General features: G+C 41.8%; 1 protein-coding gene across 8 annotated transcripts in view; it reads right to left on the bottom strand.

Annotated features, from left to right (window-relative positions):
• Positions 1 to 13,425, bottom strand: part of rnf220a (ring finger protein 220a) — a 203,637-nt gene that overhangs the window by 123,448 nt on the left and 66,764 nt on the right. The window contains exon 3 of one of the 8 annotated variants that reach the window (XM_074650281.1): positions 7,112 to 7,168. The exons of the other annotated variants lie outside the window; for them this stretch is intronic. Within the exon in view, the coding sequence (XP_074506382.1) occupies positions 7,112 to 7,168 (57 nt within the window). The remainder of the gene's footprint in view (positions 1 to 7,111; positions 7,169 to 13,425) is intronic. 8 annotated transcript variants of the gene reach the window in all.

Raw genomic sequence — 13,425 nt, 5'->3', positions numbered from 1 at the left:
AATTGAACAAGTTATTATCTCAAATTGATTCAAAATATTTGTAAAGCGATACATATTTGAAACACAACATGTATTCACTTGGGATGCAAACCTGAACAATGAAAACCAAACTGTTCAATGACGTACAAACTGAACCGTGGGCTCATTGAACCGTTGCAACGTTATTAATTAAATGCCTGCTAATTATTTGATGAGGTGCCAGAGACAGAGAAAAAGGCAATTACCCTACTTGACCATTAAGTAACCTGCCTTATTTCATGTATAAAATCAGTGTTATGGCTTCATACAATAGAGAACTATGTCATTACTATCAATCAATCAATCTATCTATATATTTTGGAATTCAAACACATTGGAAAGGGTTTTATTTTTCTTCTTCCTAATGTGCGAAACAAATCAAACCGAAAACGTGACACAAAAAGTGCAATATAAGCCAAACTGTGGGCTTGTTGAACCGTTGCACCACTGGTATTTACAGTGCAAAATATAATAAAAAAAATATATGAAAACATCACACAATCATTTATAAACATTAAGTTAGAATACAGCATGAAAATAATATCAGGACCTTTCTTTTTATTTGTGTTTTTTAATATGTATTTGCAAATCTTCCCTGACTAACACACAACAGATGGCAAATCCAATATACGCTTGTGTAGCATGTAATTCATTACAGTTTTCTGTAACTCTGGTGTTTGGTAGATCCTGGAAACACCCTTTTGTGCATTTTACACTTATATTCAAAGAAAATGGGAAATTCAGGGTTTTTGTGTCCCTTTATGTAACAAAAGATTGTTTGGAATAAAAAGGAGAAGAAGTAGATCATTTGATTCATTATGGGTGACCCTAACCCGATCACTACTTAGCGGGCGGCTGTGGCTCAGGTGATAGAGCGGGTTGTCCTTTGATCCCCGGTTCCTACTGTCTGCATGTCCAAGTGTCCTTGAGCGAGACACTGAACGCCAAGTTGCTCCCCCCCGGGCACTTTACAGAAGCCCATCACCCCTAAAATGTATATGATGGGTTAAATGCAGACGTCAAATTTCATGTATGCATGTATGTATATGTATGTGACAATAGAAATAAAGCTTAAGCTTAAATCCAAAAGTACATGGAGGCAAAATTTGAATAGAAGTGTTATGTTTCTTTTTTAGAGATACCTCAGTCAGCATGAGGGTGATACGGGGAAAGCAACACGAGTGGGAGAAAAACAAGTAGCTACGATTGTCTGCAGCAATCAAAACACAGCGCAGAGGTGTTTCTTTCACACAGACACACAAACACACACACACACACTCGCACAGACACTGGACTGAAGTGCAGCTTAGAGGAGCCTTGTTAAAGCACCTAACTGAGCAGCATAACATGATGATTGGCTGTTGGTGAGTTCGCTCTTATCTACTCCCCCCCACACTGTCTCTGCCTCTCCTATTCACAAACACACAACTATACAAGCAAACATGGACATATTATAGTTGTACTGTAATACGGAATTATTCCTTTATTATTCGTGCCCCCTCAGTCCACCCTTTTGCCTCGCCAAACTTGATTTTTCACACACGTATACATGCATTAGTGTGTATTTGTGTGTGACGCATTTGTGGTTTCGTAAGTGTGTGTTCCTCCCCCCGAGCAGTAAATCAGCGCTGTGTTAATTGGTAGGAACAACAGCAACACTTTGGCAGTATATAATGTTTTATGTTTGTTTCTTTATTACCATCTTTAATGTTCACCGCCGTAGGTGTGTGTGCGTGTTCCACCAGTGTGTATATGTACTGCATTATGATCCTAATGAGACACCGTAGATGAGAGGGGACTGGAAATGCGCAGAGGAACAAGAGCATGATAAGCCTCTTAACGATGATCACTCAGTGTGTGTGCGAGTATGACAGTGTGTACGTGTGTGAGATGCATATGTGGACATGTTTATGTGTGTGTGTGTGAGAGCGTCTCCCTCTCTCGAGGCTCTCCACTCACAGGCGGAACACAATCAACGCACCTCTCATTTGCAATCAGTAATTAGAATGCTAATTAGCCCCTGGGAGCTAACGGGAACTAGTGTATTACAAGGGCTTGATTAGGACTGCTCTATTCCTGAGGGAGGGATTTACACCTGCACGCTATTGGCTCAAACACCTGTCAGTCACGACCTCTCATCCAGTTGGGTGGGATTACGGCTGAATTTAAATGAATTAGTCACTGGGATAACACTTACTGAGCAGTGGTTGACTACAAACTGATCATAATAATGAGAAACCTCAGCGATGAAGGGAAGTAAAGACACACAATCGATTTATCTTTTGAGTCTCAAATACTCACCCCAAGGATTATCATAAGAATTTATGGTTTCTACCTTTGGATTTTTTACCCTACGTGCAGACATATGCAGCTGAAACACGTCGCAAGCGTAGATCCATCACAGAATTCCACTTGAACCAACGACACTTGACACTTAGACTTGCCATCTGCAATGCGTTTCAGCCACAAACAGGTTTACTAGCTCATTTCCTCACTCGAGGCAAGACTAAATTACTCATTTTTACAACGTGTGTACACTTGTGTACACGGTGAACTGTTTTCCGTGGTCATTTGACTAGTACAAAAGAAAATGGTGACTGTTGTTAGTTGTTATGGCGACAACACATGTCAGTGGGGCTGAAAAGTGTGGTCGCAGCTCGCTGGGAAGAGAATGGACGCAACTCCAGAGATGGATGGCTGGCTAATTAGCGAGGTAGCTTGTGGGGAGTAGAAGTGAGGAGTGATGCGGAGGGACCACCATGACCACCACCGCTCTGACCATCCTGCTACGTTGATTTGAATGTCCGTTCTAGTCCTATTCTATTTCTTTGGTTATTATATACTAGAAGGTATAAGCCTCTGTTTTCTATTGAAGAAACTTGATTTGCCTTTGAAAAAGACTATACTTGCCATGATAACTTTCCTTGTGTTGATTATCTCTGTCCATTTCTATAATATGTAGTCTTTGAGAACGAGGTTGCAGACACTTCCCAAGCTTTCGTTTACCTGTTTCCCTCTCCCTCTATGTTTATCCTCCACTCTCCGCCTCTCCATCCTCTAACACAGTGTTGTCTGTGCTGCTTAGACGCTGTGGCCATTTGGCTAACCACTGACTGCTCAGGTCCATTCTCCTGTCTCATTTAACATTAAGACTGAGTTGATAACAGCCAGAAGGTCATTATACCAGCTCTGGATTGTGTCTCCGGCTGCTCCCAACAGTCTAATCTAAGGAGACAGAGAGAAATGGTGATGGACTTGACCAAAGCTTCTGCAGCTTCTTCATCCTGGGACTGAAAGTGAGTGGATTTAGTGTCAACCAGGGACTGAGACTCATTAAAGCACACCAGTGCTGTAAAAGATAAGACCTTAAAGGTAAAGGATACAATAGCACCTAGTAGCACTGCTGCAAGAAAACTTGTTTATTTAATCAACATATAATCAACTCAACTTTTGCCGCAATGCAATGTCAGTTTAGTCCATGCAATTGCACATTCTAGATCGATTCATTTGTGATGTAACTAGTTTTTTTTTAGTTTTAACATCTTATTACCCAAAATTGACCACCTGGATTGTATTTCTATCTTCTCATCGGCAGCTACTTTTAAATTTTTTTTGAAGAAATAGTTCAGCATTTTGATAATTTTTGCTAAGAGTTAGATGAGATGATTGGTACCACTCAAGTCTGTACGGGAATATAAAGATGGAGTCAGCGGGCAAACTTAACTTAGCATAAATAAATTGGGGACGCAGCTAGCCTGGCTCTGTCCAAAGGTTAAAAAATCGGAATGCCAACATTTTTTGTCCGAGCTGCAGTGACTTCTTGAAGTCTCCACCGGTTGCCTAGCAATGCCATGGTGACGACAAAACTCCAGAAAGTCACTGCCTCCATAGAGCGATATTACAAATCCTACTATAACGACGGTATGACCCGCCCTACTCTGCCTCTGATTGGCTTACCATGATATTCTTACCTAAACCTAACCAATCCAACCAATGAAGGCAGCAACCACTAGCCAATCAGGGCAGAGTAGGGCCGGTCATTATAGCAGGATTCGTAATTTAGCCTCCAGACAAGAAATAGTTCCAGCACATAACCCTCTTAAAACCCAAACTTTTTGTTTTTACACTTCAGTTTTTGTACAGATTAATCAAATTATACAGTAACGTGTTAATTAATGAGCTTTAGAGGTGCTGATAGGTGGGTTTTGTTCTCTTTAGACAGAGCCAGGGTAGCTGTTCCCCTCTGCTTCCAGTCTTTATGCTAAGCTAGGCTAACTGTCTGCTGGTTCCAGCCACATATTTAGCATACTGACATGAGAGTGCTATCAATCTCCAGATTGTATTTGACATGTATTTGAACAAGGCAATGCAGGATAGCAAAGATTTGATAACAGCGGCTCATGTAAGTGTGTTTTGTTCCACTTTTGCATCTTTCAGCATATTTTTTCTTTAATCTCAGGAACAGGAATTACAAATTCATATCAGCAAACAACAAAACTCGACAATTCTCGCTATCTCAAGTGCTTTCTTATATCTGGGCCTCGTCATTCTGCCTGTACTATCAAGACCTTGTTGATATTCCGCCGTCTTTGTGTACTACTGGCTCCAGTGACCGTCATCACACACACTCACACACACACAGATACACACACACTGACAGTGTGAAGCGTGACTATCATATCAGGTCTAATTTTCTCCTCCATTCAGCCAGCAACCTTAGACACTGGTAGGATACACACACACACACACACACACTTACATAGTCACATTTGCACACATACTTTGCTCACATGCATGAAGACACACACACCTACACACACACACACACACACATCACAAAGGCGTTACTCCCCTTCTCTTGCTGTAAGACAGATGTAAGTGGGGTGTCATTGTGGGGTGAACAGACAGAGTGCTGGGTGATGAAGAGCAGTGTTAAAACCCTTATGTGTGTGTCTGTGTTCATGTGTCAGTGTGTGTTTATGTGTGTGAGCTTGGTACCTCTTTGTGCCTCCAGGCCGTGCTAACTGCATCGCGAAGCCACACTTGTGAACCATACATTACATGCTGCTAATAACACACACACACGCACATACACACTTATCCAGATGCATTGCCAGCCTATTCATTATTTGCATTGGGACTCTTCAATATTTCAGCAGACCCTTCTAATCCCATTACTGTGATTCTCAAAAGTGTGTGTGCACGCATGTGTGTGTGTGTGTTAGTGTGCATATTAGCAAGCTACGCTGACTGTATCGGAGAGCGCAGGAGAGGGCCGCGTGAGATAGTGAGAAAGGAAATCAATCTTGGCAGAGGTAAAGAGAAAATGAGAGAATAAAGACAGAGGTGATAAAAGGCTGGAGGGCGAGGAAAGAGAGAGAGAAGAAGAAGCAGAGAAAGAAAAAACAAAGAGAGATAGATTGGGGTCTTTACGGTGGGCATCTTTTGAGGATAAGAGAGGGTGGGAACCCCTATTGAATGGTACAAACTGCCTAGTAGTGTGCGTGTTTTATGTGTGTGTGTGTGTGTCCTGCATGACCACAGCTGGGGAATAGCTGTGAAGTCATCCTAGCAACCAAATAACAGTCCACCAAGGTTTGCATGAGCTGGGAAACCACTGGGAATGTTGAGAGCTCAAAATATCTCTTCAATCAGGAAGAGGTTTCACTGCTGATATTTAAGTGATTATCATAGTAAAGTTATTCAAATTTAAAATGGATCTGAGGGACATTTTCTGGTTTTGAAGTTGAGAGAAAGTGCAAACAAATGCATAGACTTTGGTTTATGGGTGTGTCTACGGACAAGCTGGAGGGATGAGAGGAAGACCAGCAGGAATCAGAACCATCTACTTCCCCTTTAACCCCTCATTCATAAAATCTATGTGACTCATTACTGCAGGACCAGCCAAACACCTGTCTGTCTACGAGGAAGACAAAACAATTGAGACAGACAGAAGAGAGGGAGGGAGTGGACTGAGAGAGAGAGAAAGAAAGAAAGAAAGAAAGCAAGAAAGAAAGAAAGAGAAAGAAAGACAAAAAGAAAGAAAGAAAGAAAGAAAGAAAGAAAGAAAAAGAAAGAAAGAAAGAGGGAAAAACAGACAGAAAGAAAGATAGAAAGCAAAACAGAAAGAAAAACAGAAAGAAAGAAAAACAGACAGAAAGAAAGATAGAAAGAAAGAAAGAATGAAAGAAAGAAAGAAAGAAGTCATGTCAACACCTCAACTGTGAGTGTGTGCGTCTATTTGTGTGTCTGACAGCCACCTCTGTCCACCATTTCCAATCTGCTGTTACATATTTAATACGCTGCCAACCCTGAATATAGACCCCTCATTATCTAAAGAGGGACACACACACACACACACACACACACACACACACACACACGCGCACGCACACACGCACACACGCACACTATGTCTCACATTTAGGGTCGTAAGAGGAAATGTCACCTTGGTCCCACCAGACGACAAGCGATCAGTAAAAACCTCTGACACGACTACTGCCACCCTGAGGAATTACAGCCGCTGTGTGTGTGTGTGTGTGTGTGTGTGTGTGAGAGAGAGAGAATGAGAGCTAGACGATTAAAAGAAACAAAAATAGTCAAAGTCAGAAAGAGAAAGAGGAGAGATGTGTGGACAAACACAGATTAGATGCATCCAAAAGAGTGTGTGTATGATTTGCATTCCAGTGGTCACAGTAATGTACTCGGGCAGCAACACTCCTTATTTTCCATCGCCTCTGATGTTTGTGATCCACTAATTGGAGCTACTGAGGCGCTAATGTTAAGTCACTCCGAATAACAACATGAGCTTAACCTGTGAATGAGATCTGCGTGTGTGTGTGCGTGTGTGTGTGTGTGTGTCTACTAAGAGCTATTATCATTAGGGGTGAGTGTGAGGCTAGCAGTGGCTGACTGATACTCTGCTGAATGGCCCGGGACCGTTTTAACAGCCAGCCACACAAGTCGAGGTCATTTCTCATCGTGACTTCATAAAAGTCTGAACCCCCCCACTTTACCCCTAAACCCACCGCTCCCCCTCTCCATCCCCCCCTCTATTCCATCACCATGCTCTCTCTCCCTCCCGTGAACTCACCATCGGGTGTCTTCAGGTTGTGTTTGAATATGTGTGAAAGACAGAAATTTGACTTACCTGAAGTCGACGAGATGAAGGAGGTGGAAACGGGCAGCACACGGCACCAGAGAAAGAGAAGAGAGACAATTAGAAACATGTCCACAAAACAAACAGATCACTTCACTTTTAAGTAATTCTCAGAACTTGAATATTCATATTTTGTCCATTATTTCGATCAGTTCTAATAAAACGGTTGGAAATCCCCCACAAAAATGCTGAAATCGGAGAACATGACAACATCGCTATAAAGAAGTCAGATGGTGCAAAAAAGCACGAGATGTGTTTGGTAAATGTTGAAGTATGTTTACAACAGACAGTTTGGGTAATAATTTTACCCTTCACCTCCTTTTTGTATGCCAAATAAGTTGGTTATTAGGGCTGTCAAAGTTAACGCGATAATAACGCGTTAACGCAAATTCATTTAACGCAATCAAGCAATATTTCGGAGGTTGTAGCGGGCTCAGTATTAAAGCTAGAGTGAAGATACTGGTATCATATGGAACTAGAAACGAGCATCATACTCATACATCGTCATACCAGCGTGTCGTGAAGGAGGCTAAATAACGCTTCAAAGTTGCGCTACATTTTGGCGAGGAAAAACGGTCATGGCCATTTTCAAAGGGGTTCCTTGACCTCTGACCGCCAGATATGTGAATGTAAATGGGTTCTATGGGTACCCACGAGTCTCCCCTTTACAGACATGCCCACTTTATGATAATCACATGCAGTTTGGGGCAAGTCATAGTCATTGGCTTGGCTTGGGAACCGGAGGGTTTCCAGTTCACCTCTTGGGCACTGCCGGGGTGCCCTTGGGCAAGGAACTGGACCCCCAAACTGCTCCCCGGGGTGCTATATACGTAGTAGCTGCCTGCTGCGCCTAATACTAGGATGAGTTAAATGCATGCGTACATTTCTATTATTTGTTAGTACTTGTTACAGAGTTGTGTTTCTGTTTTTGAATAAAACAATAAAAAGTTAAAAGAAAACTTATATAAATGTACTTTTGTTTGTCTTTTGTCTTTTATCGAGGTTTTATGAAAACAAAAACAAACTGTTTTTGTTTTTGATGTATATTCTTTTATTATTAACCCTTTCATTTGCATTTCTGTTCTATGTGTGTGATTAGATCAATCTCTTTCTGGTTTCATTAATACTGCGTCATTTAAAAATGTATGAATAAACAATATGTATCCTCAGATAATTAAAACACACTGCAGCTACTTTAATGACTTTAATCTATATTCAGCTAAAGGGTACTATGTATACTGTATATATATATATATATATATATACATACACATAGTCTACGCAATTGTGTTCCAGTGTGTGAATGACGAGCTTTACCCTTTATTATCCAGTAAACTTGCTCCATTCTGTGTCTAATTGACTGTCTAATGTGGGACGAGGGATCAGACCACCAAAGAGTGAACAGCCTTTTGTTATGACAGGAACACAACTCTCTCCGTCATGACGTGATTCAAGCAGACAGGAGAGACGGTTCTCTTCATTTAAAAAAAAAAAAAAAGCTCAAAAAGAAACTAAGGAACTAATTTAATTTAAAAATAAATTCATCATCATCATCATGTCTTGTTATTTTGACATCTTTCACTACATTCGGTTCCAGTTTATTTAAAGTAAAGCATCAAACAAGACAAATGCACGGCAGGGAGGACACACTACATCAATGATATAACTATGTACTGAGTGTGTGAAAAACTGTACCACACATGTGCTGGTTAAAAAGTGGAGCCCACCACCGGCTAACTGCTCCTTGTAGACCAATAAAAAACAAATGCTAGATGGAGCAATATAAAGTAAGAAGAAGAAGAAACACAAGCCGACCACTCATCAGGAGTATGATGGAGCGAGGAGGGGGGGGATCCGACGGGGGAAAACAGGGATGCTCATTAGCAGATAATGGGAGGTGTGAGTGTACCGCCGTGTGTAATGTGTGCTGATGGAAATAACCCAGTATGCCCAGTATGCTGTTTCTGCTCCATGTGGAGGCTGAAGCCTTGTTGTGGTTTGAGCGGCGGAGGCCACCTCCAGCTAACAGCTCCTGGTAGACCTATAAATTTACCTTCATAAACAGGAGAGACTGGGAGAGAAGGGCAGAGGAAGGAGGTAGAGGAGTGTAAAGAGAGAGAGAGGGGAGGGAGGGAGGGGTGAAAAGAGGTGAGGACAAAGGAAGGAGGGAGGAAGGAGGCATGTGGAAATGTAGGATACATGGATGAAGGGAGAAGGGTGAAAAGAGGGAAGGAAGGTTGGTAGATGACAGAAAGGGAAAATTGATAGATATGAAGGAAATATGTCCTCTCTCATTTCCTTTCCTCTCCTTCCCTTCTTCCTCTCCTATCTTTATTACATCTCTTCTCCTCTCTTGTGTCCTCATTTCCTCTCCTATCTTCTGTCCTCTTTTCCTTTCCTCCCCTGTTTTCTAATCTCATCTCCTTCCCCTCTTCCACTACTACCTTTATTTCATATCTTCTCCTCTCTTGTGTCTTCATGTCTGCTCCTTTCTTGAGTCCTCATTTCCTTTTCCTCTTCTGTTTTCTTCCCTCCTCCTCCCTCTTTCCCTCCTTCCTCACCTATCCTTATTTTATCTCCTCTCCTCTCTTCTGTCCTCATTTCCTTTCCTCTCCTGTTTTCTCTTCTCCTCTCTTTCCCTCCTTCATCTCCTATCCTTATTTTCTCTCCTCTCCTCTCATGTCTTACTGTCCTTTCCTCTCCTTCCCTCCTTCCTCTCCTATCTTTATTTCATATCTTCTCCTCTCTTGTCCTCTCCTCTCGTGTCCTCATTTCCTTTGCTCTCCTGTTTTTTCCTCTCCTATCTTCAGGCCTATTTTCCTTTCCTCTCCTGTTTTCTCATCTCCTCTGTTCTGTCCTCATTTCCTTTCCTCTCCGGTTTTCCTCCCCTCCTTCCTCTCTATCTTCATTTCATATCTTCTCTCTTCTGTCATATTTTCCTTTCCTCTCTCCTTACCCCTCTTTACCTCCTATCCTTATTCCCTCTCCTCTCTTCTGTCTTCCTTTCCTTTCATTTTCTTTCCTTCCCTGCTTTCTTCTCGTCCTTCCCTCTCTTCCTCTCCCATCCTCATCCTCCCCTCCTCTCCTAATTTTCTCCATTTTAATTACTTTTTATTTAAATGTAATTTTCTTTCACGTTTTCTGTTTCATTTAGCCTCAAAATCCCACGGACAGATTGAAAAGCTTTGAAACGCAGGAAGGTGAAAATGTTCGTGACTTGGCTGGTTTGATCATTAGCAGCGGCTCTACGACTCATTGGAGTGACAGGCCTCAGAGGGGTAACCCGTGGCAACCCCGCTCAACCTCACTCGAGAGGCTTCTTCTTCTTCTTCTTCTTCTTCTCCTCAACCAATCACTTCCCCAGATGGCGCCGGGTCATCCAGGAAGTAGGAAGTAGGGGTCGACCAATGAAAAAGCAGGCCTGGCCTTTTACCGCTGACCCGTGACACCTTCCTCCCACAAAAACAGACCCAACCTGTCCGTGTGTGTGTGTGTGTGTGTGTGTGTGTGTGTGTGTGTGTGTGTGTGTGTGTGTGTGCGCAGGGGGAAGGAAGAGAAGACTGGTGTCCAGCCGCCCCCCCTCCCTCGCCCCCCCCAGCCAGACAAAGACAGAAACCTTGACCAGTGGTGACACACACACACACACACCAAAGGACTGTCTGCATGTTTTAGTGGCCAACTGTGCATTTAACCTTTACAGCTCCGACTTTACGACCAAGACAAACAACACAACGACAGCTACACAGACATGAGTGACGCAGTATTTGATGCTGAGTGTCTTTTCAAAATAAACTATAAGTTAAAGAAACCATAAGCCTAAATGAAATAAAATGAGAGGAAATGGACTCAGACAGCGGCTCGTAAAACATCGCAATACTCGACTACAAGCTGCAGCGAACTAAGGCGTAAATTTCTCCAAATTGTTTTCCCTTGCGTCTCCCCTTCTCCCTCTAATCCATCCATCATAACGAGATCTCTGGAAGCGAAGATGACTCACACCGATGAGAAAAAACAAGATTTACATCACGCCATTTCACCACATGATCTTCTTCCTGTTCTACTTTTACTTTTTTTTTTTTTTAAATCCAACCTCTATGGCTTTATGTTTGACTTTCCCAAAAGTGTGTATGTGTGTGTGTATGTGTGTGTGTGTGTGTGTGTGTGTGTGAGAGAGAGAAGTTTTCAGTGTGTGCTGTGCGTGTCTTTTGAAAGCAGCTGGAAACTTCACAGAGAAGTGAGCCTCCAGCTAAGGCAGTCATCCACTATTAGTTTTACTGTTAAGACCATCAGACTCTTCCTCTCTCTCACACACACACATGCACACACACACATGCACACACACATGCACACACACACAGTAGGGTAACAGCACTGTTTCTGAATTTAAGGCCTTAACTTTCAAGGGTTTGTCTCTCTAATAGTATCACAGCTTATCTTACCCCCATTGACTTTCAATGGCACTAATTCTTCCACTAATGCTCTTTTGTGATGCTCTTCAAAGCTGACTTCAAATTGAGATCTAGCAGAGGAGGAATCTTTGTTTTGGGATGTCGAAAAAGTAAAATCTGGTTTATATATTTGTAATGTAGGAAAACTCATCTGACTGGACATTTCCTTCTCTAATTGCTATTTCAGACTAATCTCATCAAGAATTTAGAATGATCTCAAGACTATAAAACAACTGCTATACTTGCCAAAAATAAAATATCTAACAAAGTCTCACTGCATTCCTGAAATAGTCTCGAAATTGAATGTATTGATTTATGTACATGGACGTTTAGCACGACATTCAACAATGTACTTTTGATCCGTTTTCCTACGAATGTCCAGAATGTCAATTTCTGCTCCAGTCTTTTAAAAATAAAACTACTTAGTTAGGTTTATGAAAAGATCGACTTAGTGAGGGTTTAGGCAACAAAACTACTTAGTTAGGTTTAGGGAAAAGATCCTGGTTTGGCTTAACATAACTCCGTAAGTGGTGTAACTTAAGAAGTTACGTGACGAATAAATCAATGTTGACTTCACACGGGGCACCAACAGCGGCCTCCTGGTCCGGTGTTTTTAGACCCACCTATCCACCCCAACCTCCTCCCTACGCGGCATTTGTTGCTTTTTATTCTTCCCGGTACACAGTTAAGTGGATTACATAAGAACTGATTTCGTGCTGACCACCAGGGAAATTTGTGTCTATGTACTATACATAAATCAATACATTAAATTTCATGACTATTTCACAAACTGCTGTGCGACTGGGCTAGATATCAGAGGTCAAGCGCACTAAAACAAGATGAAATTTGAGATACGACATGCTGATCAAAAAGAGTCTTTTGAACCCACATATCCATCTGTGCTCTGAATGATTTGCCAGCCCTGGGGAATCTTTGCTGCATCTATCTCCTTTACTCTCCTTGACTTTTTCTTTGTGTCATTCCCCCGTTCCTTCTTTTACCTCCTTCCCTCCATCTCTCCCCTGGACCCACAATGCTTTGAGCCTCTTCCCTGCCGCCTTTGAACCGAGATCAGAGGGAGCGTTTTGGCTCACACACACACACAGAGCGCTGCTGCTCGTTCAGGTGCAAGAGATCATCTGCTGTTTTGATTGCCAGGCTCTCTCTCTGTGTCTCTCTATCTAGGACTTTCACTCTTTCACTGTTGAGTCTCGAAAATGCAAAAAAAAATTAGGGATGCACCGATACCGGATCGGAAATCAGGCAGATACCGACTCAAATAGCTGGATCGGATATCGGTGACAATGGGCCGATCTATTAAATTCAATTCTATGTTTATATACTATATACATTATATACTGAAATTTTAATTCCTGTTGAAATTTTTACCGATTTGTTGATGCATTAAAAAGGTTGGCAATCTAATGTTGAAGATTTATACCAATTTGCTGGCGTATGATTTATTATTTTAATAATAAACAACGATTCAGTAAATTTATATCTATGTATTTATTTGTTTCATTTTGTTTTACAAAGTTAGGAAAGCCTGATGTTTCCTTACACATAAAAGAATGATCCCAGTCACTTCCACATAGCGAGGAATAATACCCAATGCCAAGGTATCGCTATCGGTATCGAGACTGAAAAAGTCGGAATGATGCATCCCTCATTTCCCACTATTGACTCTGAGGGAAATCTCAGTATGATAAAAAATAAACCAATGCAGCTAGAATAAATACAAAATGTGGTTTTAGTCCCTTTGTTGGGGATGTGAAGCTCATTCTAGGTGAGAGACGACAT

This window comes from Sebastes fasciatus, chromosome 11 (assembly GCF_043250625.1).
Source record: "Sebastes fasciatus isolate fSebFas1 chromosome 11, fSebFas1.pri, whole genome shotgun sequence".
Classification (NCBI taxonomy): Eukaryota; Metazoa; Chordata; class Actinopteri; order Perciformes; family Sebastidae; genus Sebastes; species Sebastes fasciatus.
This window is presented reverse-complemented; position numbering and strand designations above follow the sequence as displayed.